Here is a 27,513-nt window from a genome sequence, read left to right as displayed (position 1 = left end):
TATATGCATATATATATACTTACATATAGAGTATATATGTGTCTGTGCATCATCGTGCATGTCTGTCTATCTGTTTGTGGGCATGTTTTGAGGCACTGCTTGAGCAAAACCATTACATTAAACTTCACTAAATAAACATAAAACTACAAATTCTGTACTTTACTATAAAATGTAATATGCCTTGGTGGTTGAGGTTTGTAACTCTTGTTCTTCCATGTGATGAACAATCATTTATGAAGGTATGGGCTAGTTTAGTCTATGCATTAGTGGTGACATCCTTATCACTGGCCCCTTTTAGTGTAGTCTTCGTGTGAAAATTGAAATGACTAAATAGCTTAGCTTTTATGGCAGGTTCAAACTGATTGCCTTCTAGAATAGATGGCCTCATCCTTTGTAGAGAGATAGAAGAATCAATTTTCAATGCACTGATAATTAATGAAAGCAGAGTAATGCTTCGGTAAAATATTAAAATATTTGACATCACTATAACAAATGTATATTACAACAAAATTTAAATTTAAAAATCAGCAGTTGATAGGAGCATAGGAAAACTTATATCTTCTCTAATTTTGGGATATGATAATACATAGGCAAGTTTAATCTTAGAAACTTAGCATCAAAACTCAAACCTGTAAAATTAAACACATAATTGGGCAATTCAGACCCTATGGCATCAGTTAGGGAACCTCCACATTACATAACGGAAAATAATCCATTTAAAACGACTAAGTAATCCTCTAATTGTTATGTATCCAAACCCATAAAAATATAAATGACAAAACATATAAAATATGACATTTGACAAAAGGTGCATATTGGAAATGAATTACTTTCTACAGATGACTGCTTGGCAATAAGCTTTTGGTCAAAAGTTAAGTTTTTTCAATCTTACTGCACTTCAAATAAGTGAATTAGGATTAAATATGGTCTACAAGAGCTAAAAAATAACATCTAAGAACTACCGTGAACGCAATACTTTAGGAATATTTTAGAAATAAATGTCCAAAATACACTTCTGTTTATTGACTTCCAATCAAACTTTACAGGTGAAAAAGAACAGCATTTACTTTTCTGAATGTCAATATTTAGCCTGAATGGCTTTGTGGTATTACGATATGTTAAAAAAAAAAACATATCCAAAAACACATTATCATGAAAACTAAATCAAAATCTAAAGAATTACAGATTACCAAACACTTATACTGTGAATTATAACTATGATGGGTGCTCAAACAGGAATTTTTAAAATATAAACCATGCACAAAAAAAGATCAGCAATTGCCCATTTATCTATATTTATAATGCAAAAATAACCCACACCACTCCATATGAAAACAATTTACAAAAAAACATTTGAATCAGCTGTTCTTAGCAACTTTTTTTTTTTTTTTTTTGTAAAATCTATTTTTTTACAAACTGGTTTCAATGGTAGGGAGTAACATTTATGTAATCAAACATAATCCTAACTTGCAAGTTAAAGCCAAAATTATCTCATTTAAGTTTGAGTAAAATGACATCAGTGTTCTTGGGTAACTCTCCTAACAACCATATAAAGTAATAATGGCAAACAGTCTTATAAATAATAAGCATTTTCATGTGCACATTGGCAAAAAATTTCCATAGTGCGTACATTATATGCTGAAATAATTTAGCTAACATTAGCATTCTTGTAAAACCACTACAGTAAAAAAAATAATTATGTACAAGGCATCAAGTCACAGACTGTATACATTACCTGAATATACCTAATTAAATAATCCTTATCAATTTTAGTAATCACTTGTTTTTTCCTATCAAATTGTCCATATGTAATGGATTTAAATTCTCTAAGTGCACATTATCGAGTAATATGTCAGTTTTCTTCTGCATTGCCACTCTGGTCCTCTTCATTGCGTCGAGCTTGACGTCTGCTTCTCCACCTTTCTGCAAAAGCTACAAATTGGAAGAAAAAAATTAATTCTCAAAATAACCAAGGGGGATACTAAAATGAAGACCGAATCATTGACTTGTAATTATTCCTGTTTTAAAATTAGCATATTTAAATATACAGTGTTAATATAACCAAAATCGTACCAGTTATACATTGCATCAACTATTAGAGAAGCTTCATCTAAATCAAATATATATACTCATTTGATATGGTGTAGTGTACTTTGGTAAACATTTGAAAATAGTTCTAGATCCTATCTAAAAATATGAAAATCTTAAAATGCATCTCTCTCTCTCTCTCTCTCTCTCTCTCTCTCTCTCTCTCTCTCTCTCTCTCTCTCTCTCTCTCTCTCGAGTTATCTTATATAAATTATAGATTAGATAAACTTTTAGGGTCTGGAAAAATAATTCAAATATTGTATAAGGCATTTAGCATCCTTCATTTCTCTAACCCGTTTCTTTTCTCGATGCTCATTTTGCAATCACAGTCTAAAACCCTGAAAATGTTAGTACAATAATACAAATTAAGTAAAAGGAACACATATTTCATTAAACTCGGTACAGGAAGAAGCTCGCCAAATCAAGACTAAAAGTTCTCCAGTATCTCTACCTCTCAGGTAGTTGATGTGCCATTCCATCTTGCGATATTTGATCTTAACATTAATTTACTACAGATTTGCAACTCACAAAACAATCTTATATTTGGCCCTGTTTTGCAAATAAATCATTCCTCCTGCACCATAAACCTGGCCTACAATCCTGTCATAATTCCTTTTTCATAAGTTTTATTTCACTTTGTGGATTAAATAAAAGCACTCCTAGCCCATCTTGTTTTGTTTAATTAGGGTAAAATCTTTGTTTTCTGCTCCATGCCTTTGTCATTGCTAGCAACACATTTTATTTTCTCCTAAAAGCGCTCAGAGTTCTCCATATACTTCGTTCAATACTTCTACCATTGCTTTTGATTTTCCATTTTTGGCCTCCTCCTTCATAATCTTTCCAATATTTTATTCACCTGGATTTATCAAAAGCACCCCAAGCTCATCTATGATATGTTTTATCCGGAGAAAGTTTTTTTTTTCCTTAATTACAAATATTGAATACTTCTAGTACAGTACTTTTCTTTATCCAGTACCATGTAATCTTCATATGCTTCACTCAATAGCTCTCCCGATATGGTTCTGCTGCTGGACTCTCTTATTTATTTATTTTCCTTTTCATAATATCTTTTCCATTTGCAAATTTTATCTTGGGTGGATTAAGTAAAAACACTCCTGGTAATCTTTCACTTGTTTAATGTGGGCAATCTTTGGTTTCTGTAAAAGTTTGGCTATTTCTAATAATATAAGCTATTTTCAACTTTCAATGATTCTTAGGTCTTCATATTCTTCACTCAATACCTCTTCCATTGCATTATTTGACTCTTTCTACATACATAACTCAATACATCCTCCACCGCATCTGTTCCTGCATTCTTTGGCTCTTTCTTCGTAATACTTTTGCCCTCTATGTTTAATGTCTTTAAAGCTAGACGTGCTTTGAACTAACAGAAAAAACACAATGCCAGGAATGGCTAGAAGTGAACAGTTATACTTCTAAAGAGCAATGAGCTGTACATCCTCACAACGTGGAGTTGTTTTTCCCCATAACTATGAAAGATACAGGACCCATACAGTAACAGATTAACTAATTGTGAGACAAAAATAAGACCCCCTTCGCGCATCCTCTCACGTAAGCCACCGTGGCCTAGCTGTTGCTTAGTAATGATATGCGGTTTCATTTCACACACTAAATTTCTTATTATATACATTCCTGATGTTTATCTTTTTTTTCTTTTACATTCACTACTTTCAATAGTTAAACTAAATTTCTTTTAAGGCTTTCATATTTGTTATTTTGGTTATAAGTAAATAATATTCTGATCATCAAAAGAAACCTAAGTGCTGACAATATCACTCCTTTCTGAAATCTATCGACACAACTAAAACGAGAGTTTACCACCCTTATGGTTTACATGGCGTTCACCATTTCCTACAAAATATTTTTCTGTTCTTCATAATTAATTCCAAAAGCATTTCGGGATACAGTAATGCCTCCCGAGATGAAATTAATTCGTGCCATGATTTTTTCCTACTATGTGTCACCTTTCACATGTAAAACCCTAATTCATTCTAAGCCCTACAAAAACCCCACGTTAGATTTCATAATAATGCTAAACTGTACTAAACACAAAGAAATACAACCATTTGGATCATTCAATACAAAATCTCACCGTTAATAGCCTATAATTGAAATGTATAATAAGAACAGACAGTACGACAATGCAATAATAAATGGAAAATACAGTAACAAAAATGTGGAACCTTACCTTTGGAGTGAGATGTCCGAAAGCAAAAGTGGCGGGGTGGCAGAGGAGGACAGATGGTAGAAAACATAAGAAAGTGGCAGAAAATATGAACACTTTTTTTTTTTTCTTTTTTTTTTTTGTACTTGACGTTTTGTATTTTCTAAATTTAATCATTTTCTTCATCACTCCACTTCTCTGATTTTTTTTTTATCACTTAGAGCTTCCTCTTAGCCTACCAGTATCGAATACCTCTTTAATAAATAACTATCCAAGGATGCTTGTTTCTGCCTGCATCTTAAGATGTTCCTGAAATGACTCAGGAAAACGTCATTTAAACACTCAAGATAGCCAGCTAGAGCTTCCTTAATTTCTGCCATTATCATTGGGTTATCCTCCTCGTTGCCGTTAGAGAACTGTTCCTGAAAGACGTTCACTTGCATGGTCTGCAACTCCTCCAGGTTGTCAATAGTAAGCTCCTCTTAGTGCTCCTCGAGAAGCTCATTAATGTCGTCCTCATCGACTTCCTGACCCATGGACATCTCGAGTCTAACAATCTCGGCACCCTCAGGTTGAGCAACAGGTTCAGGATCGTCAACTTTTTTGGCTTCGGGTTCTGCTAGGCCTGTGGAAGCCCTTGTTATTCTCGTGAGGAGACGGCATCAGGCCACAGCTTCTTCCATCAAGAATTCAAGGTGCATTACGAAATCTCCCACCAAGCTACTTTGATGAGTCTGAGACATCGAAATGCTGATTCCAAAATTCACGCAGGGTGAGGTTTGTGCTGGCAGTGATTTCGAAACATCTCGTATAAAGCTCCTTAAAGTTGGAAATCACTTGTTGGTCCATGGACTGGAGGAAAGGGGTGGTGTTAGGCGGAAGATAGAGAATCTTGATGAAGGAATACTCCACAAGGATATCTTCCTCGAGGTCAGGAGGGTGAGCAGGGGTACTGTCCAACACCAGCATGCATTTCAGAGGTAGGCGCTTCTCTTCCAAATAATTTTTCAAAGTTGGGCTGAAACAAAGATTTACCCATGGGTGAAAAGCGTTTTGATACCCAGGCTTTTGCATTGGCCATCCACATCCCCCAGAAGCTCCTCCTTAAGCACTTTGTGGGCCTCGAAGGCTCGAGGAGTGGCAGCCGAATTATTACCTAAATTTACCTAAATACAGATACTGCAGTGAAAACGTTTTCACTATGTAACCCCTATATGTAGCAAACTTTCTTCCTGTATGACATCACATAACGGTTTTGTGTTACTTGGATCTGTAGTCAAATAATACATATCTTCACCTGAGTTTAGTGTAATATTTGTTTATATTCCATATCTAATTCCATATTTCTCAAAATTTGGCTGGTCATGAAAATTTCTAATGTAAGCTCACGGTCGTTATAATTTATCACATTGTTGTTGCATTTGTTAATGATAACTCAATTGTTAAGCAATCGCTATTTTCATGCTCTTTATTTATGTTTGTTTGATTACTAATTATGGCAAAATATTTTCTCATTAGATATTTATAGCTTATAGCACCGAGATGATCATGTGGTCCACTCATCTGTCTGAAACATAACAATGCTCTAATACATCCTGATTTAATCTTCGTCAATATATACGCAACATTGTAATCACTGGCTAACATCTAATGTACGCCATAATTGAGTGACATGATAAAATTACCCCCTTTTGAAACCTATAGACTGCTTGACCTAACGTTGCCCACTCACATTTTTGTCATTAGAGCAATGACTTTTACACAAAATATTTTGCTGGTTTTGTATTTTTAAGTCAATCCGAAAGCATTTCGTAATTTTAACCCCACTTATCATCATAAGATCAAACCTATCAATAACAATTGAGATGAATTCTGCAGTATCATTTCAGTTTTAGCTTTTTAGTAGTCCTCTCCCTCCTAATACTCAACAGACTTGGCACTGCTCTTTGGCATCACCTGCACAGCGTACTTTACTTGCAGAACAGTTCAGTGTTTTGTAAATTTAGATGAATTTCACAAAACTTATAATTTAGACCATATTCTATACGAGTATCAGCATTTCCCTAACACAAGAATTAGATATCAGTGTCCCATCTTCAAAGCAAAACCCTTTAGTTATAAAGTGATTTATTATAAATTTCATCATGTTTGGGGCATCTACATAATTATGTCCCTGTTGTAACACGGATTATTTTCTTATTAAAACAAGCTTACATTTTATTGGGTCTATTCCAAAGTGCTTCCATAATTTTACATTGGTTATCCCCAGATCATGCACGATTGCAATCACAGGATACACACCATTCTCTACTTCTTAAATCATTCCCTTTAATATTTCATGTAAGTAAGATTTCTCTAAATCTTAGAAGATGGGTTGTCTCCATTTCCCGATTAAACATATAATCATTATTACCTGAACCTTTCCACGAGGTTTATATAGTCTGTCCGTTCCCTTATCATAACCACACTGTTTTGTGATGCTCATTTCATCAAATGACATTTCTGCAAGCCTCTCCACTACAGTTAAAGATTCTACTTTAGTTTTAATCAAAGACAAAACAGTCATTAATATAAATAACTCGCAAGGAAAATGGGCTGAACAGGACGATTGGATTGTTGGTATTGACTTTATGAGGCAATTATCCATTCTTCCTATATTCATTGCCTCTTGGAAATCTAAAAAAATCGAACTTCAGAACCATTTTTTCCTACTAAAGCATCTATAAACTGTGCAATTATAAGGCATAATTCCCAAAAAACTCTTTCCCTGGTTGTTTTTGGACGTTTTTCTGATGTTATGATTTACAACTGACAAAGTCCATACTAAGGGAAGATATTTGGAAGGGAAATGTATTGTAAGTTTATCTGCTTATAGCCTGTGCACCGAGGTCAAATAAATAAATTTCAAGTACAAAGACCAGGTGTTAGTGTTAGCAAATGTTCTACAACCACAGTTGTAGCTTAGCCATGCCTACAACTTCATTGACAAGCAAATACATTCTGCTGATTTTTACTTTGTATGTCCTTCTTTCCCACAAGCTCCCATGTATGACATCACACAGTGGACTGTAAGGCAGGTAGTGGCAGGTAGGCCTGCGTGAGTACTTGCTTCGGCAGTACATATACTAAAATTGGGTGTCGGTTAACCTAAAGAATCTCAACCGTGCATGTGATTATCATAAAAAGTGTCGTCTCTGCGGAAATATTTCACCGATAACATGAAAGGTGCCCTAAATAAAGTCAAGTTGCACTTTATAAACACGAGTAAATACAACCAAGAGACATATACTTTGCCTACATGAGTGTAATTTGTAATGTGAAAAACAGAGCGAGTTAGCTTCTGTAGAACGTCTGTGTTGTTCAGTATACTAAAAACAATTTGAAGTTTTGAATTGAAATTTATCATATTGGTGACGAAAATTGTGTTCTGCTTCAAGATCGCTTTCACTGAAAAATTCAAATGTTCATGTTTGGAGGAATTTAGGAATTTTTTTTTTTCTTTTTTGACTGTACAGAGTGTAAGCCTAAACAAATACTGAAAAATTATCTAACACTCAACTTGTGTTGTTTGTGAACCGTGGGTTTCGTCTGGACCTGTAAAGTGATGCTGGTGAAGAATCTGTTTATTCTTCCAGTAAGTTTGTTGGAGAAGGAGGACAATTCTATGCTGTACACATATGTACTAATAATATTGAACTTTTGTGAGTGATGTTTTTTTTACTAAATGTGTGATTTACTAAATAACCTGTCCCTGCAAAATGTGATTGCGAGGGGATGTTCATGTCTCCCTTTCTGGTTCTGGAGACCTGTATTGTCTTATCATGGTATTTTCTTATTTTTGTCAAATAATTTTTGAATCTAGTTATTGTGATGCTGGAGTGTAAAGGGATGCTAGTTTTGTTTACAATAGAAATTTAGTTATTAAAATTTTTCTTAGTGTTATTGTCAGCCTAGTTATGTGTTTCATTTTTTTTCGAATTAAATCTGCTTCTAATAAGCATCTTTCAATATATTTCCTCCCACACTGTGTCCTGTTACCATCCTAAAGTTAATTTGCGTTTTTTTCATTTCCTCTAATGTTCTTAAAGTTTACTTAAGCCTGATGAGATTTTACCTAAAGAAGATATGGCTATTTATTATAGATTGCTGATTTTCCCCAGAATTAAATCAACAGCCATACTACCTGTTTATTCAACAAGCTCAAGGCAAGAAAAGATAATAGGGAAATTTGAGGTTCTAGTTGGGTCCCCTTGCCCAGTATAAAAATCGAGGGGTGGTGCCCAGTGCCCAGTGCCTTGATGTCCCTTCTGATTTGTCTTTGGCCTGAGCATGCACGAGATCACCGAAAATGGTGCTGGCCTTCTGGCAGATTATCGTCTTGGTGTTCGTGTCTCCAGCGATTTCCTTATCATTATTCCAAAGGAGAAGCAGTCTCTCCATCTCATCATGGACGTGTGTCCTCTTCCTGGAGAAAACAGTCACATCCTTAGAAGGTGTTGCTGCTTTGATGGCTTCCTTCTGTTTAAGGATGATTCCTATCGTCGATGGATTTCGGCCATATTCCTTAGTGATCACACTTAATGACATGCCAGCCTTATATACTTCTTGATTATATCAAGCTTTGTCTCCATAGAAAGCATCCTTTTCTTCTTTCCTTGTACATCAGCAACAGTTTTGGGACACATGGCTAATAGCGTATGAGTTGAATAACGAAACACGATACCGTACAGAAACTAAAAGCACAAAAGCAAAATCACCAACACGAATTCAATGTGAACGATAGTGCTGACGAAAATAAATGGTTGAGGAACACTGATACATAGATGCATGACGGGATAATGGGATAGATGCTGATCATCAGGAGAGCAAGATCTTATGGCAGTAACTAGCATCAGATTAGGGAGATAACCAATGGAAGCGCAGGAGAATGGTGGGGAGTTTACAGCTGGGGACACGCAAATTTTAAAATTAGTCTCGGCAGCTGGGCAAATCTCTTACCGTACCTCGTTTCGTATTATGAAATTTTTTTTCCCATATGTGTCAGAAAAATCTTTTCACATTTCGTTTTGCATCATGAATAATTTTTTTTATGCAGAAACTTTCGTATCAAGAGGTATTAATGTATTATTTTTCTGAAAAAAAGAACAAGAATTCATGACATCAAACCACTTGTCAAGTAATAGGGAGTTTGCAGTTTCCTTCAAATTACTGCTATTAAACAGGCTCTTTTTACCAAAATATGTTATTGAGTTTGCATATGTGCTAGATTCTCTTGTCCTAATAGATTAAAGTGACTTTCTTTTAATTTTTAAGAATGTCATATTCTGTCTTTCTCTTACTACACATTTCTGAAACCAAACTTCCAACTTGGAGTTTGAAACCAGACTTAACAAAATTGTTCCTGATAAGTTTGATCAGATGAGGCCCATCTGCAAAAATAAAAACGTCCCTGTTTGCACACGAAGTTTTGAAAGAATGTGCCAGGGATTCTGCTGATATTACCAATATTTTACAGACACGGAGATTTGTTGAGCCCGAGTTATGCACTAATACAGCAACATGATAGTTGGCTTTTTCAACACTTGCTATTAGCTTTAAAAGAATTTTCTGAACGTTTGATTAATCAAATGCATAATATATTGGCTGCCTCCAGTTACAACTTGCACTTTATCATGTGATGTATACAAGGTATCTATGGCTTTATCATAAGAATACGCTTTTCCTAAACTCATTTATCCATGGACATAACTGCAATTCTTTCCATTGATGATAAAATTTCCGCTTACACTGTCAAACACATCACAGGCATTGATAATATAGGCTCACAATTGAAATTTCTAGCCTTATTGTTAAATGTGGAAGCAAAAGGTAAAGGGATATCTCTTTTTCTTAAATATTTGTAGCACCAGGGGCTAAAACTTTGCAAAGTGAGAGCCAAAGCAACATGTTTATCTGACCAATTATAAAGTTTGATTTTTATCAATTAACACATTTAATCATGCTTCAGTGAATGTGGATTTAAATATCACTTGCAGCTCTTCTTTGGTATAAGGCTTTTCTTTTACAATTAGTGTTCTGATTTGTTTTATTTTTTGCTTCTTGCAGTTGCCTCTTCAACTGCAGTATTTCCTCTTGCATTTCCATTTTGACCTTAAAAAACCACAGCAAGCTCTGAATTATTATCTTGTCTGATCGTCGACATGCTTGTGTCCAAGCATCCCAAGATTTCATCCCTTGGAAAACAAATGCTTTGATTAAGCTTTCTCAATTTCTTTTTCATATTATAACAGCCATAAACATTGAAATTGCTCGGCATGGTTATTTTGTTGTTTTACAGTTGTGAGTTGAGATTAAACCTTGGAGGAAAGATAGGTATCTTTCCTCCAAGAATATAACTATAAAGTGGAAGCAGAATTAATATTTGATTTAGCATTTCAATCCACATACATTTCTTTATTTTCCTTATTGTGCCTGATCTACCTGAACACGAGCCGTGATGGCTCACTTGACCTCAGCAGCCTTGAGCAGCCAAACCCATCGTGCACATTACCCGATGTGTTGTGAGAAGATGGAAAACTCATATCATCATATCAGTATTTCGAACGCTGAAGCAAGAAACGCAAATGGGAAAAGTATTGCAAAGAAAGTGGTGAGGAATGCACAAAGTATATGAAGACCTGGTAACACTAGGAGAAAAGCAGAATACAGTACTTGAAATAGGTAAAACTTGAAACAAATTAACCAGCAACTTTATCTAGGTTAAACAGGACAAAGATGACCAAAAAGTTCTTTTGGTTAATCAGGAAATATATATAAAAAATGGGGAAGGCTTAGCAGAATTTTGAAAAAAAAAACAACAGAATTTTGATTATAACATCTGTTATTTCTAAATTCACTTTAGTTTATATTACTTAAAAGCCTCAGAGTTGCGTTAACGTTACCACAAAATAAAAATTTTCCGTTCTGTCTCCCTGCAAAATGCTTGGCAACTAATTAGTCAATGAGTCGACCTATTACTACCTACCCTTCAGTCAACTGATATTTTTTTCTTTTCAGCATCCAATGCCCTGGAGTGCGATATCTGCTGCAATTACTTATCTATCTATTTACCCATCTATCTATCTATATATCTATACACACACACAAACACACACACACACACACACATATATATATATATATATATACATATATATATATATATATATATATATATATATATATATATATATATATATATATATATATATATATATATATATATATGTATATATATATATATATATATATATATATATATATATATATATATATATATATATATATATATACATATATATAGTTTATATGTGTGTATGTTTATATTTTACCAACACCACAAGATATCATGCGTTACTGCTTGCTTAATTTCACCCTCAGTCACGAAATAATTGGAGGAAAATAGCTGTGCAAGAGAGTATATATGTTGCTGTAGCTAGTGATTTTAGTCCTTTGGAAGCATTAAAAATATTGTAGAAGATGTCCGAGGAAAGATCTATAAGGGATTTGACGAAGCATTGTAAACGTTGTGAAGACTATGTATTGTATGCATGTGGTCAGGACCCACTCTCTTAGTAGCTCTACATGTTTTGTTTGTGATTCCCACACTCTGAAGAGGTAGGAAAGTGAAGGAAAAAATGGGAAAGTAACAAAAACTTTTAATTAGTCCAGGTAAGATAAAAAAATGGGGAAGGTAATAAGTAGAAAAGGAGCAAAGCTTGTAATTGCTAAAACCGTGGGAAAGTGTTGAGTTAGTATAAGATGACCTGGGATCACTAGAGGAGAATATCAAATACAAACTAGTATTAGTCAAAACGTGAACTTTAGAAACCAAAGAATGTAAAGAACCAAGTTGAGCAGGGAGTGTTTTAACTGTAGTATAACTAAATAAGATGAAAAGAAACAAGGAAAAGGTATTATGAAGAAAGGAGCCAAGACTGCTGCAGCAAAAGAAGTAAAAGAGACAATAACTGAAGTATATAAAAACCCCGGAGAAAGGAAAGAAAATAAAGTACCAAGAAAAGCTAAAACCTAATATAAAGAAACAAACTACTTTACCAAGATTGAAAAAAACAAAGTTAAGCAAGGAGGGATTTTAGCTAATTTAGATAAGATAAAAACATGCGAAAGGTATGAGGAAGAATTCAAAATATAATATAGTGTAAGATATGGTAATTGACATTTAAGAAGATCCAGGAACACTATTAAGTTAAACTGAAATACAGCAATGGGAGTAATTGAAAACTCAAACAAATACTATACCCCGATTAAACAGACCAAAATTGAGTAGGGAGTCATAGTTAATTTAGATATGAAAATCGGATGGGAAAGATGTGAAAAAAGAACAGAAACGTAGAAGCAAAACCAGGGAAAGAAATATTGAGTGAAGTTTTGGAAAATCTGGGAGAGCTTAAGGAGAAAAGAAAATAAAACTCTAGGAATACCAAAAACTTTAAACAAAGAAACCAGAGACTACTCAAAATATGTAGACTAAAGATGAGTAGGGAGAGCTTTTAGTTAATCTACACAATATGAAAAAAATATGGGGAACATATTAAGAACAAAGAGGCAAATAATGCAGCAGCTAAAGTAGCCGAATAAATATTGAGTGTAGAATATTGAATATCTGGCAACAATGACAGAGAAAAAGAAATGCAGCACTAGGAATAGTCAAAACCTCAAACAAACAATTCAAACACTTTCCCCACATTAAACAGATCAAAATTAAGCAGGGAGTGCTCTCACATAATCGAGAAAAGTTAAAAAAAAACGAGAGAGGATAAGTATTATGAAGAAAGGAATACATCAGCAAATGTGAAAACAAACAGATGGAAAAAGTGTTATGAAGCAAGAAACCATGAATACAGTAGAAGAAATAGTGAAAAAGGTATTGAGTTTAGTATATGAAGACCTGAGAACACTGGAAGTAGAAAAGAATATACAACACTAGGAATAGCTAAAACTTTAAAAAAGAAAGAAACCAAAGACTTAACCAAGATTAAACAGACCGAAGTTGAGCAGGGAGTTCTCTTAGTTGTATCTAGATGAGATAAAAAAATAAAATTTGAAATGACACATACACTCAAGAACTTACAATTATATTTTCTCTCAAGCTCACAATAAGACCAATAAAGCATTTGGCAAAAAAAAAGATAATGGTTTCTGCCGTATTGGGTAGTACAGTGGTAACATGTTCGCCCAGCATTCGCATGACAGCAGATCGATCCCAGTCTGGGACCATGTGTTTAAGCTGTTTCCTGGGAAGGCCACTGCTGTGGTTGGGTACCATAGTGGGGGGGTTTGGGCTTGCCTGGCTGGCGTTCTGGTGAGTAGCTATTTTGATGACACAGGAACTTTTAAGTAATAAATTGATGTCATCCAACCTCTCAAACCAATAGAGAAACATGTTGCAGTACTCCCAACTAGTATTAGTCTTCTGGTTAGTACAGTATTAATGTGCTTGCCTCTCATTCACATGGTTAACAGAGTGAATCTAGCCACAGCCCATGAGATTAATCTGTTTACCAGGGAGATTACTGCTGTGGTTGGGCATCAAAGTAGGGAGTTAGGCATGTCCAGCTGACATTCTGATAAAAATCTCTTCCGATGAAAGAACTGATAACATAGATCTTTAACCTTTTCCTTAACACAAATCAATATGCTAAAACAAACAAGAGTGTCAAACCATGTTGTGGTCTAGTCATGAGATACCTTTATTTTTCAACTATCTTGTAAGATTATACAATAAGAAGTGTGCTCAAAGGCATCTACTTGCTGGTGACCAGAGAATTTATCAAAGAACCTCTATATCTATTTTAAGGGCTGTTTTTTTTCTGGTCCTATACAATGGGGGAACCATAATTTCTACGGGACCTCTACAGTCATTTTATCATGTTCGCTCGAAACCATTCAAAATTTCATACTGCATATTGCTCGTTTATTGTTGAAGACACTATGGAAGCATTCACAGAACAATGAAGTCTTCATTTTCCTATTGAAAGCCTTAATATCTTCAATCTTTCAGATGTCTCATGGGAAGTTATTGTATTGTCTCGGGGTCGCATATTTAAAAGCTCTAAAGCCTACAGTACACATATATCTAGGTTTCAATAATTTGAAACCATCTGTAGCTATTCTCGTGTCGGGACGATTTGTTGCTTGCACAATATGTGGCAATTCTCTTGGATATTTTGGACGTCCAGTTCTGATAACTTGATGGGTTATTGTATATATTTTAAACTCAATTCTCACTTTAATAGGCAGCCAGTGTAAATCAATTAGTATACGAGTGATCCTTTCTCAAGGTGGGACACCTTTCATCATTCTTGATCCTCTGTTTATTATGTTTTGTAATTTCTTAGGTTGTACTTTTGGTAAATTGTAGTAGATGGAGTTACTGTAGTCAATCCTGGTAAAAACATAGTTTATCACAAGTTTCTTTACAGAATGTTCATCCAGGCAATTCTTTATACAAGCAATGTTTCTAAGATGATAACCAACAATTTTTACTACATTATTTATTTGGGCATTAAAAGACAAATTACAGTTAAGAAATATACCTAGATCATGAACTGTACTAGATATCGGGACAAAAACGTTATTCATGTTTGAGTATCACCCAAGTTTCTTGTGCTTTTTTCTTTCCCACCACCATAAACTCGGTTTTATTTTCATATAATTCTAGTTGTTAGATTGTCATCCATTCCCTAACACTGGCAAGAATTCGATTTAGAGTTTCAGTAGTGTCATCTGTATCATTTATGGAGAAGTAAAATTGTGTATCATCTGCAAATAGTTTGAACTTCCCACCATGCCTTTGTAGTATTTTCGATAGGCTAATAGTATAGACACAGAATAAGATTGGGCCCAATACATTCCCCTGAGGCACCCCTCTGTTTAAGGTTCATGTGATGAATAAGAGTTTCCAATTGGCCCACTGTAATTTCTGTCAACCAAGTAGTCTTCAATACCGATGGACCGTAGATTATTCAGGAATTCAAACACAACCATAACAAAAGCAGCATTAAGGTCGAGTAATATCAAAATACCACATTTACTTTCATCCATCATTTACAACAGAACAGAGAGCTGTCTCCATAAACTATAGTTTTCTGTAAGACTGGTTGTCTGGCAAAGCTTTTATTTCTTCTAAATGACTAATTAGTTGTTCAAGAATTATGTATTCTAGCACTTTTTAAATAAAAGATAGATTCGAAATAAGTCTATACGAGCTTAATTCGTGATAATATAGAGCACTTTTCAGAACTGGTGTGACTAGCAATTTTCTCAGATATGGGAAACTTACAGTCATCGATGCTTGTATTTGCTATTCTCATAATTATATTAGACAAGAAAAGTTTCTTTCTCCAGTTACTTCAGACATTGGCATTGGATCGATGGCAGTTTTTTTCTTTTCTCTCTTGATAATCCTGATGATATTGTTTTCTGTTATATATATATTATTGAATCTCGTTAATTTTATCTGTAACTGGCGTAGCATTAATCTGATGTTGAATATTTGCAAATGACCTAGTTATATATTCTATTTTGTTTTGAAAGATTACTAGAAAATTATTAGGAAGTCAATGGTGACTGTACCTGTCTGGTAGACATTTTTCATTTACATTTCCCATTATAACATTTAGGAGACGATTTAACGTATTTATGCCTGTTGCTGCTTCGTGCATCTTTCTCTTATAGTATTCGTTTTTTTCTTTCTTACTAGGTAATTATATTGGCACATGGCAGTTTTGTATTCTACCCATGCACTTTCAGTTTTTAACCAATTCTACTTTCTTTCTTTAGGTATTTTTTCCCCCTTTTCTCTTCATCAAATCAAGGAGATTGGTCTTTAACAATTATAGTCTTTTCCCTCAGTGGACACATGGTATCATTTTCACGTTTACTTACCCTATCATATATGGTCATGAGGTAGTCAACACGCATAGCGCCCAACAAACGTTGGTTATCATAATTGCAAGGAATGCTGACAGCATCATTTATTTTCTTTGTAAATTCTTCAATAAATACAAAAGGAAAGAAGTTTGATTTATGTCCAAAGTTTATTTTCTTCACCACTGCCTGTTTCTGTAGAGGTAGTCTAACCATAGTAAGTTTGTGCACTGGAGAGATAGTGCACTTCTCTTCCACATTTATATCAGATACAATGATAATCATTCCATCACTTAAAACTAGGTCCAACGTATGCCCAGTCAAAGTAGTTGCACAGTCAACATTATTCACAAATTGATATGATTCTAATAACTCAATAAATGCTGAAACATCAAGATTTGATGCATCATCCATTCAAAGATTGAAGTCTCCAAAAATAACCGAATTACTTTCCATGATAATCATCTTGATGAGTACACTGAATTCTTCAAAGAAGATACTAGTATTTTATCTCAGAGGTTTGTAAACTGTTACAATGGATATTTTTTGTGTGTGCATAAAGTTTATTTCTATATATTCAAAGGTTGTTACACTAGTTCTTTTAAACATCTCGAAATTTGAGTAATCCTTATGAATGAAAAGCCTGACACCCCCACCAGACCTGTCCTGTCTCAGAATAGGAAAAAGTGTGTCGGGGTTCATTTAAGCGATATTAGCCTAGTCAAAGTTATTTAACCATGTTTAATATAATGCTAATATGTCCAAATATTTCTCATTTATCAAATTGAAGTTTTATCACCAACAGATTGTTCATTTACATAGCCAAAGTTTATGACATCCTTAGTATTTTCTACTACTCTTTTCAATTTCAAATAATAAGCTTTGCCATTTCTTGTGTTCACTAGGTTGTCATATGGTTTGTCTAACTTAGTGTAGTTTATACATTTTACTTGCTGCGAATTACATTCTTTGGTGGAATGTTTTTTTCTGAACATTTCCTGCAGACTTTGTCATCAGTCTTAAACTTACAATCTTTTTCAAAGTGACCATACCTCTGACTGTGGTAGCATATGATCACATAGTACCTAATACGTATTTTATAAGTACTTCATCGCAACATAACTTTGTAGCTATTATCATGCATAACCTTCCGAACTTCAGGATCACATTTCAACAAATAGTGGGTAGTCCCACCTACAACACTTCTTGAATACCAGATTTATCTTCTCTTATACGATTTGGATATGGTCCAGGCAGCGATTTGTTTGAATCAAGGTATTTACTACTTCATCTTCAGCACTGTATACATTGCATATCATTATTTTTGGTATTAGTTTTCCAATTTTCTCGTCTCAGAGTCGGCAACCATGATTTGAATCTTGTTTGCTGCTTTCTCTCTGATCTTTTCGTCAGCAAAGTTTACAATAACATTCCCATTTGAAGTTGATCTCATGTTAAGAATTGAAATGTCTTTAAGTGCATGTTCGACCTCATTTTTTTCTGTCAGTAATTCTAGTTGATGCTTTAGTTGATTTGATTACCAGTGGATTTTTTCCTTAACTTTGAGAGCATATGTCATTTTCTCTGGTTTTGGGTCCATCAGTGTTTGAAGTGTTAGCTTAATTGATTTCATATCCATCACTAGATTATTAACTTTCTCAGTGAGATCAATGGTCTGGGTGGAATTTTCTGTGTCCGCGGTGAGTTCCGCAATTCGGCAATTTCTTCTTTGTGTCCATTTATATAAAGGTCTTTCATTTTCAATTCCTCCTCCATTTTCCATATAGTTTTCTTGGCCATAATGGCTTCATCTACACAGATCGGACAAATCCATTTCAAGTTTGTTACATCCTCATCACTGATGTTTGCCTATATAAACACACTTCTTGTGGTAACACCTGTTACAGCCCCATTTTGTCCATTTTTTTCCGTCTCCTCTCAAAAATCCACATGAGGGCAACCACCTATGGTGTACTTTTACTTTCCACTTTAGTCTCCTTATAAGACTAACTAATATTTCAAAAGCTTTTGCAAACGAAAACATAAGCTGAAACACACCTCAGGGCGAGAATTTGACGAGCACCGAGATAACACGTCCTCAAAAGACAACTTCTCAATCACAATCTTTGCAGCCACATCATACCAAAGGATTGCATTTCCTTTTTGATAAAAAAAGATGGTGAAATTTATCAAAAGTTGATTTGGTAGGCCTGATTCCAAGTCTGCTACAATGCATTGGTGCACAAATGTGGCTTGGCATCCACTATTTATCACAAAAAAAAAATTTATTTTCTTTTATCTAACATGGCATTTGTGGTGGGTAAATTCACTGCAAACACCTTACATTATTAATGGGGTTTATATTTACCCCGAATGTTTGGATCTATCAAGATGATATTTCAAAGGTAGTGATTGTACTACAGAAGCGAGAGGACATGCTGCGACAGCATTCATGTTAGGCAGCATTGGGTATGCCCTTAAGTAAAGAAAAGTGTACACAGGATTCCACATGCTCGGTGACTGCAATATTTGTCAGGATAGACTAAAAGGAATGTGAGGTGTCTGGCAGGGGGATCATCCTGTGTGATCAAATGTAAGGTGGCTTGTCTTAAGGCATTCAAAGCAGACACATTTTTTTTTTTTTTTTTTTAAATTTCGACTCTGGTGTAGGTCTGCACATATTGTACCACTATGATCTCCCTGTCTAACACAATATCAAGGAAACTATAAGCAAGCTTCTGACAATTGGGGAGCAATTTTCAGCAATGCAATGAGCCCAAGGAAGATCTGCTTATTTACTGTAGAATACATCAGAACAACCGTTACTCATCATCTGGTGATGTGAGGGGTAATATAACCCACTATTTGACATAGTGTGTTTTGGGAGGCTAACTCTTGGGGATTTGAATTTGATAGCCTTCTGTAATACACTACGCCTTTGCTAGAAAGGAGTCTTTATATGAAGATTGCCTCATAACTCATATCATACAATGGTTTTTTGGGCTCAGGCCATGTCGTTCTGATGGAAGTTCCTTCGTTAGTAGCTTCCTAGGTATATTTGACTACAGTGATATATCCCAGAGAATTTACCAAAGGTATCCAGAATTCTAACTCCTGGAGTGAATATCCCTTAAAAATTTTAAAAGGGATATCGCGTAATATCAGAGGACGTATTCTTGACACGTCGCATATCTATCTACACCCCTAATAGCATTTTTGCTTCGAGGGGAAAAGTGGCAAGAATTATAGGAGAGTCGTTAAAAAGGCAACGCTCCTACTACCGTACTGTAAATAGTGCGCCAATCCACCACCGCGTGGTGCGACCTAATCATTCTTTCTCTCGTAGCTTTGCTGACCGGTGTTTTCCCGTGTTATCTCTCGCTATTTTGGAGTTATTTAGTCGCTATGATGTCTTCACCAGCCTCATCTGCTTCTGGAAAGTTAAGTAATATCTTTGAATTGTGTAAACGTAAGCTCTTGCCAGTTTTACTCTTCGATTGAGATCATAATTAACGTAACAAGAGCTGTTGCCAGCCGGATGGCGTCATGGACGCGGTCGTTCTTTCTTGTACATTTAGTTAGCCAGAATGACTTTCCCGGCATTATTTGCTTTAATAACTTTAGCTAATTAGAAATTTGGCTAGGGATTTTTATATTGTCATTGTTGTCGTGGATTTGGCTATTTATGATCGAGCCTCACGAGTGCTAGGCTTCCTAGCCTAGGCACCTACACACTTCATATATGATATAACCTTCCTGGTAAAGTTTTATTCAAGCTCAGGCAATATTTTATACAATTAAGATATTACCGCATAAAATTTTCCTCTTCCAAGATAGTATACGAGAGAGTTTCGGTGAACGATTCTCACTGCTCTTAGGCTACTAGTTTAGGGTCTTTAGTATACTTTCATACATGTCCCCAATTGCTCTTGTATTGTCTTTTAAGGGGAGACTGACACCTCGTATACCTTTTAAGTCGATACTAATCTCCTGGTGAGATTTAAGAGCAATTTCCCCTCCCTCTGATTAGCCTAGGCTATCCTCGGTTAGCTTGCCTTGAACTGAGTTCTGGCAAATCTTTACTGGGGTGTTCCGTTTCTTTCTCTTAACCACTGTGTCGGTTTTTGAGCTTAGAACGGGACATCAGAGTAGAATGTCTGTGTTAGGCAACCGACTGTCTTGGTGAAATGATTTCCTAAGTCAGGTTAGGTTGCCTTTACAGGAGGCTAGACCTCCCTAGACCATACCTTGGAGGTTTTATATGACAATTCCTCCTCCCATGGCCTAGCAGACAGTCCTGTGCTGGTAGACTTTAGGCCGAAGAAATGATTTCTTCCACTGCCTAAGATCTCTGGTACGAGATTCGGTTCTCTTGCGAGACTGTGTGCCGCCTTCTCACTTAACTAACCCAACCTGGGGAATTGAATTCCTCAACTATGAGGTTACCTTTATATGAGATCAGAATCGATTAGGTTAGGTAGTGCCTTCGGGTATTACCTCACTTATAGGACCAGTGCCCCTCCCCCGCTATCCCTTTTGTGTTGGCTGAGCCATCACACACCCTGGCCGTCATTCTACATTTGGCCCTAAGGGTAGTCTGAAGAGTTGGCCTGAGGTTCCCTGTCTGGCGGCAGAGCCGGTTGCCGGCAGGAGCCCTCATCTTCCTTAGAGTGTTCTTCAGTTCTCCCTTGGACTGCCTTTCATATCGTATATGGATGGGATAGGGTTGGATGGAAGCCCGAATATAATTCCCCCTTCCATTTGAACCCTCATTCCGGATGTAGGCCGGCAAGGCTGAGCCTTTGCCTTCCTCCATCTTCTCTTTTTCTCTGCCTTTCCTTATATGTTGGTCGTCTGTCTGCCAGCAGTTAGCTCTGCCGCCACTTGCCATGGGTGTCGCTGATCGACGACCCAACGGCAGTATGCATACAATGACCGGCCGCCGGCAACTAGGTTGTCTGCCAGCGGCCGGCCACCCAAAGTCTAGACATTCGCCGCCGGCTCCCGCCGGGTCCTACTTGATAGAGGGATCCTTCGGCTACCGGCCGGCAGAGCCGCTGCCCCCCATTATTCTGAAGACAGTACCTGCCTTCAATAGCCCAGCACATGCCGGCAGGCCCGGCAGGACTGGCGGCATGCCGCCGGCAGTCAGTGCTGTAGCCCATACAATTTTTTCCAACCTACAAGGTGCTTTATGGGCAGCCTATTGTGAGACCATCACATCTAAGAGAGCGATTCTCTTTACCATTTAATGGTTAACAACCACTAATAAAATCCCCAATATTGAACCTAGAAGATAGTGTTAAGAAGACACTTTATATCAAAAGATATTATCTTCCCTTAAATTCGTTAAGAATTTAGTGTTCAATATTGAAGGAGGTCATAGCAATGGGCTGGACAGGAAAGACATGTAGGTGTCTTTCCTATTTTCTAGCTTACTCTATCCTAAGCTAAATAATATTCAAAATATGTATATTGAAATCTGAGAATTTCACCCAATACTTATATGCCTTTCTTTCTTTACAGGAGGAGCATCCCGAGTGCGGGAACAACTTCTGCGGGGTCCGCAGTAAGAACTTCTGCGGCCATGATATGTGCAGGGCCCATGCTCGCTGCGCAATCACCAAGGGGTCTCTCAAGTATTGGGACCCACAGGTATGTACCGTTTGTGATAAACTAGTAAAAGAGGCTTTTGATGATCAAAAGTCTACAGAGTTAAGGGATGCAGCAAGGGAGACGCTGCGAAAATGGGTCAGAGGCTTTCAGAAGAAAACCTCTGGCCCATACCTTCCTAATGAAAGGATGAGGGACTGTCTTTTCCCTAGGGCATCTTCGGATGCAATCATTCCCCAGGCTCAACCTGAGATTCCCCTTGTTCAGATTCCGGTAGAATCTGATGTATCGGACGCCTTGAAGGGCATCCAATTGGAGGACAATGTGTCGGTTGTCTCAAAGGGAGAGAATAATCTCCTAGTGGAAGAACTGGAACAGGAGGCTGACGTACCTCCTGAAGGTGAAACCGAAAAAGCCGAAACAATTTCGGTGTCATCAGCTACGGTGGCCGAGCCGGTACCTTCGACTTCTTCTTCTGCCCCCCCGTTAGACTCGATCACTAACACGTTGCACACGCTCTTGTCCATGGTACAGGACATGTAAAAGAAATCGTCCGAGAAAGAAGCTTCTCTTCGGACGGAGATGCATCAGCTAGTGGCAACGCGTTTAGCTTCGAAGAAGCTAAACATCAAGGATCTCCCCGCTTTCTTTGATGTCAATCCTTGGAGGTATGCAAAGCATATACCGATGTCAGGGAGAAAGATCTTCCTCTCGGAGAAACTGGGCACTGTCCCAGTAGAGGAAATAGAGTTTTGGCCCAGCAAAGGGGCCTATCCGGATTGCTATGTCCGTCTGAGGACGGAACCTGCGTCCAAAGAGGAAACCAAGCCAAAACAGGTCATTGTTCTTCACCTCTCCCAGGCCCAGGCCTTATTTACCAACACCTTGAAAGAGAGGGCCTTTACTAGCTCCAAGGTACCAGCTCTCAGCAAAAAGTACCCGTCCTTTATTGCCGACCCCTCTCATGCCTTCCCCTTTATGGACAAAGGGTTTAAGGCAGCCTTAAAGGCGGTTGAGGCAGGAAAAGCTTGTCCTACACTTGAGAAGTGTAGACCCTTCTCCCTTGCCTTCCCATCAGACGATGCGGACTGGAAGGATGTTCACAACACCTTCACAGTTGGGAAGCTGGAGGCAGACATTGCCGGACGACAGTTCGGCGAAGACCTCCCGAAGTTGTCAGACTTTCTCCTGCGCAGGGAGCAGGAGACAAAAGAACGTCTTGCCGCCTCCACGTCTCTGCAAACTGGGCTAGAGACAATGGCATGCATTGCAGACACCACAGATATGTACATGGTCTTCGCCAAGTCTCATTTGGCGACGGTCACCAAAGACCTGTACAAATTCATTAAAGCCCGATGGGCTTGTAGAGAGTTCGTCTTCGCCTCGGCTGCGGTGAGGCACGAACCAAGGAAGCTGATAGCCTCCAACATCTGGGGAAAAGACCTCTTCCAAAGTGAAGTGGTCAAAGAGGTCGTGGACAAAGCCGCAACGGAGAATAGGAATCTCCTCTCCAAGTGGGGCTTGTCCTCTAAAAGAAAGTCTTCCGCTGATGAGGGTCCCCATCTGACGAATAAGTCAAAACGACCAAGAGTGCCCTCTCGTCTGAAACAACAACAGCTTCCCATGGCCACGGTGGCCCAGACGGTGGCAAAACCAACCACCACCTTCCAGCTGGTGCCCCAAACAGTGGCGACCCAGTCGCCCGTGTTCAACCCGGTCTTTGAAAGGCAATCATGGACCTTTAGGCCGAAGTCTCGTGGTTCCTTTCGAGGATCCTCTAGACGCCCCTTCAGAGGTAGTGGCAACAAAGGTGGACGTGGTCAAGGAGGTAAATCCTCCAACCAGCACTCAAAGTGAGATGCTACCGGTAGGAGGGAGACTTCTCCTTTTCAGGGATCGTTGGACCTTAGATCCCTGGGCCCACAGCCTAATCAAGAATGGACTAGGGTGGAGTTGGAACACAATTCCACCAAACTTCCCTCAATTCTTTCAACATTCAAACCCCATATTGGAAGAGTATGTTGAGGAACTCTTGAACAAGAGAGTTATAAGGAGGGCGAAGTCCATCAAATTCCAAGGAAGGCTATTTTGTGTTCCGAAAAGGATTCTGTAAAGCTCAGAATCATTCTGAACTTATCACCACTCAACAAGTTCATAGTGAATTACAAGTTCAGAATGCTGGCGCTTCAACACAAACGGGCATACACAGTCTCCATAGACATGACGGATGCATACTGGCACGTCCCAATCAACCGTCAAGTTTCCCCCTACCTAGGGTTCAAACTACAGAAAAGAAAGTACGTTTTCAGAGCCATGCCCTTCGGTCTAAACATAACTCCATAGCAGTCATTCATCAACTACGCCTAAAGGGAATTCAGGTGGTAGCCCACCTGGATGACTGGCTGGGGTGGGCAGCATCCAAGGAAGAGTGCATGCAAGCCTCCAAGGAAGTGATCCAGTTCCTGGAACACCTAGGATTCAAGATCAACTTGGGAAAGTCTCGACTATCTCCAGCTCAGAAGTTCCAGTGGCTGGGTGTTCACTGGAACTTACAGTCACACTGCCTTTCCATTCCATCAAAGAAGAGGAAAGAGATAGCGGGATCTGTCAAGAGACTCCTTCAATCCGCCAGGATATCAAGAAGGCAACTGGAGAGAGTGTTGGGGTCCCTCCAGTTTGCCTCAGTGACAGATCCACTATTGAGAGCACAATTAAAAGATGCATCAGGAGTTTGGAGAAAATACACATCAAACGCTCGAAGAGATCTAAAGAGGCCGATACCAAATCGTCTGCGATCCCTACTCAGGCCATGGTCGGAGGCCAAGAACCTAAAGAAGAAGGTACCCTTGCAACCGCCTCCACCGTCAGTCACCGTTCACACGGATGCCACAAAAGAAGGGTGGGGAGGTCCCTCTCATCATCGGAAAGTCCAAGGAACCTGGTCTTCCCTCTTCAAAACCTTCCACATCAACTTTCTGGAAGCCATGGCAATTTTTCCCTCACTGAAGAAACTGAAACTTCACTGCTCAATTCACATCCGACTGGTTCTAGACAGCGAGGTTGCAATGAGATGCCTAAATCGACAGGGCTCGAGATCACCTCAAATAAATCAAGTAATACTGGCCATCCTCCGAGTAGCGGAGAAGAAGAGATGGCACTTGTCAGCAGTCCAACTTCAAGGGTTCCGCAATGTGACGGCGGACGCTCTATCCAGGGCGTCAGAATGGTCCCTAGATGCAAGATCATTCTCTTTCATCTTACGCAAAGTACCAGGACTGCAGATAGACCTCTTCGCAACTAGCGACAACAAGAAGCTACCCCGGTATGTAGCCCCGTACGAGGATCCTCTAGCAGAAGCGACGGATGCAATGTCCATAGATTGGAACAGATGGTCCAAGATCTACCTGTTCCCTCCAACCAATCTTCTGCTGAAAGTCCTCGACAAACTGAGATCCTTTCAAGGGACGGCAGCGATAGTGGCCCACAAGTGGCCCAACAGCGTTTGGTTCTCCCTGGTAACGGAACAACGCCTGAAGCTGATCCCGTTGCCGGATCCAGTTCTGACTCAACAAGTGCAGAAATTGACTGTCTCAGCTTCATCACAGAAAACCCGGAACCTTCATCTCATGATTTTCTTGCTTTAGCATTCAAGGAAAGGCTCAGAATTTCTAGGGACAGTATTAACTTCTTAGAAGAATACAAGTCAAAGTCAACAAGAAGACTATATGAGTCTTCCTGGAAGAAATGGGTCGCCTTTGTCAAGGTGAAGAAACCTAAGGAGATTTCTACGGATTTCTCTTTGTCCTTCTTCATCCACCTCCATGAACAAGGTTTAGCAGCCAATACGATTACTACGTGTAAATCTGCCCTAGCCAGACCAGTGCTTTACGCCTTCCAGGTAGACTTCTCTAACGAAATCTTCAACAAGATTCCTAAAGCCTGCGCTAAACTTCGGCCCGCGGCCCCTCCAAAGCCCATTTCATGGTCTTTGGATAAGGTTCTTCACTTAGCATCAACTCTGAACAACGAAGATTGCTCGCTGAAAGACTTGACTCAAAAGGTGATATTCTTATTTGCACTAGCCTAGGGAGCCAGAGTTAGCGAAATAGTGGCCCTCTCGAGGGATGATGGCCACATTCAGTTCACAGACAACGGAGAACTGAACTTCTTTCCGGACCCAACGTTTCTCGCCAAGAACGAGTTGCCCACTAAGAGGTGGGGTCCCTGGAGAATCTGCCCTCTGAAGGAAGAAGCATCCCTCTGCCCAGTGGAATGCCTAAAAGTCTATCTTCGTAGAACTTCAGACTTTATGGGAGGTCAGCTTTTCAGGGGAGAAACATCAGGTTCAACGTTATCCTTGAAACAGATAAGGGCGAAAATCACCTATTTTATTTGCAGAGCGGATCCAGACAGTACACCCACAGGTCATGATCTGAGGAAAGTTGCCTCGTCTCTGAATTTCTTTCAGACTATGTCGTTTGAAAGCCTTCGTGCTTATACTGGAAGGAAGTCATCCAGAGTCTTTTTCAAACACTACGCGAAGCAACTACAGGAAATAAAACATTATGTAGTGGCGGCAGGTAGCGTACTAAAACCTGCCGCTTGATTTCTGCGAAGAACAGTGCACTATTTGGGACTTTTAGTGAAGGGTGTACATGATAGACTCGTTAGGTATATCATGTTGAGTGATGTGTCTAGTGATGACACTATAGACTGTTCTAACTACACAGGTGACATTAAGCATAATAGACTAACACAAGTGCCATACATACTTATATGCATAGTGTTCCTTGTAACAACAGAATGCATAGTGAAATATCCATATTTCCTATAGAGTGGCTTGTGTTTCCTTTTCAGGTGAAACTTATTATATTTCTGTTATTACTAATTATGCTTTTATGCAGAATTGTTCAGGGTAAAATGTAATTGATTACAACCATAATTTCTATTGTTATTGTAATAAACAATAGCAGGAATCTTTGCGTCTCTTTTCGCCCCAAATATTCTAAATTATGAATAAAAGTCAGAGTGTCTTTTGATCCTATCAATATTTAAGAAAACATTGGGAACTAAAGTTATTACTGTTCCAAGCAAACAGGTAAGGACTGATTGTACTAAACTGTTTATCTTACTGAATTAAGGTTTCCTACATGTATATAAACCTGTCTGTCTCTTTTTAACAACCAGACTCGGGAGGTATCAGTAACCTACACAGATCAATGCCATCTAAGTACAAACTATGCTTTATGTATATGATGACACTAATATACAAACTGTTTGCTGGATTGTTCCTTGAACTCACAATCCTAGGGTTTTTTCCTAAAGTCTACCCAGACTCTTCCCTGTAGGGGGCAGGAAGCACTGACATATTCCATGATCAGTTGAATGATGTATAACGGTAACATCAAGTGTCTCTAGGTCCAGAAGACCAAAGGAAAATTTATCTCGAGATGAACGGCACTATTGAAAATCCACAGATACATTAATGCTCTGGTAAACTTCCATCAGGACGACATGGCCTGAGCCCAAAAAACGGATTTTGAGCGAAGCGAAAAATCTATTTTTGGGTGAGGTAGCCATGTCGTCCTGATGGACCCGCCCTCTTTTTGACAAAAGGATAATGAATCCCTCCTATGGTACTGTATCTATAACACGTACAAAGCTACAAAGAATGATTAGGTGGCGCCGCGCGGTGG

At 38.1% G+C, this 27,513-nt stretch overlaps 1 protein-coding gene across 2 annotated transcripts in view; it reads right to left on the bottom strand.

Moving 5' to 3' along the window:
* Window positions 1-996: 996 nt before the first annotated feature.
* The window catches only part of LOC137641375 (DDB1- and CUL4-associated factor 6-like), an 861,079-nt gene continuing 834,562 nt past the window's right edge, over window positions 997-27,513 (bottom strand). For both annotated transcript variants that reach the window (XM_068373879.1, XM_068373880.1), the window contains one exon: window positions 997-1,932. In XM_068373879.1, the coding sequence (XP_068229980.1) occupies window positions 1,853-1,932 (80 nt within the window). In that variant the 3' untranslated portion in view covers window positions 997-1,852. The remainder of the gene's footprint in view (window positions 1,933-27,513) is intronic.

The sequence above is a fragment of the Palaemon carinicauda genome, chromosome 5, assembly GCF_036898095.1.
Source record: "Palaemon carinicauda isolate YSFRI2023 chromosome 5, ASM3689809v2, whole genome shotgun sequence".
In the NCBI taxonomy this organism is placed as follows: domain Eukaryota; kingdom Metazoa; phylum Arthropoda; class Malacostraca; order Decapoda; family Palaemonidae; genus Palaemon; species Palaemon carinicauda.
The sequence above is the reverse complement of the archived record's forward strand: the minus strand, read 5'-3'. Positions and strand labels throughout refer to the sequence as shown.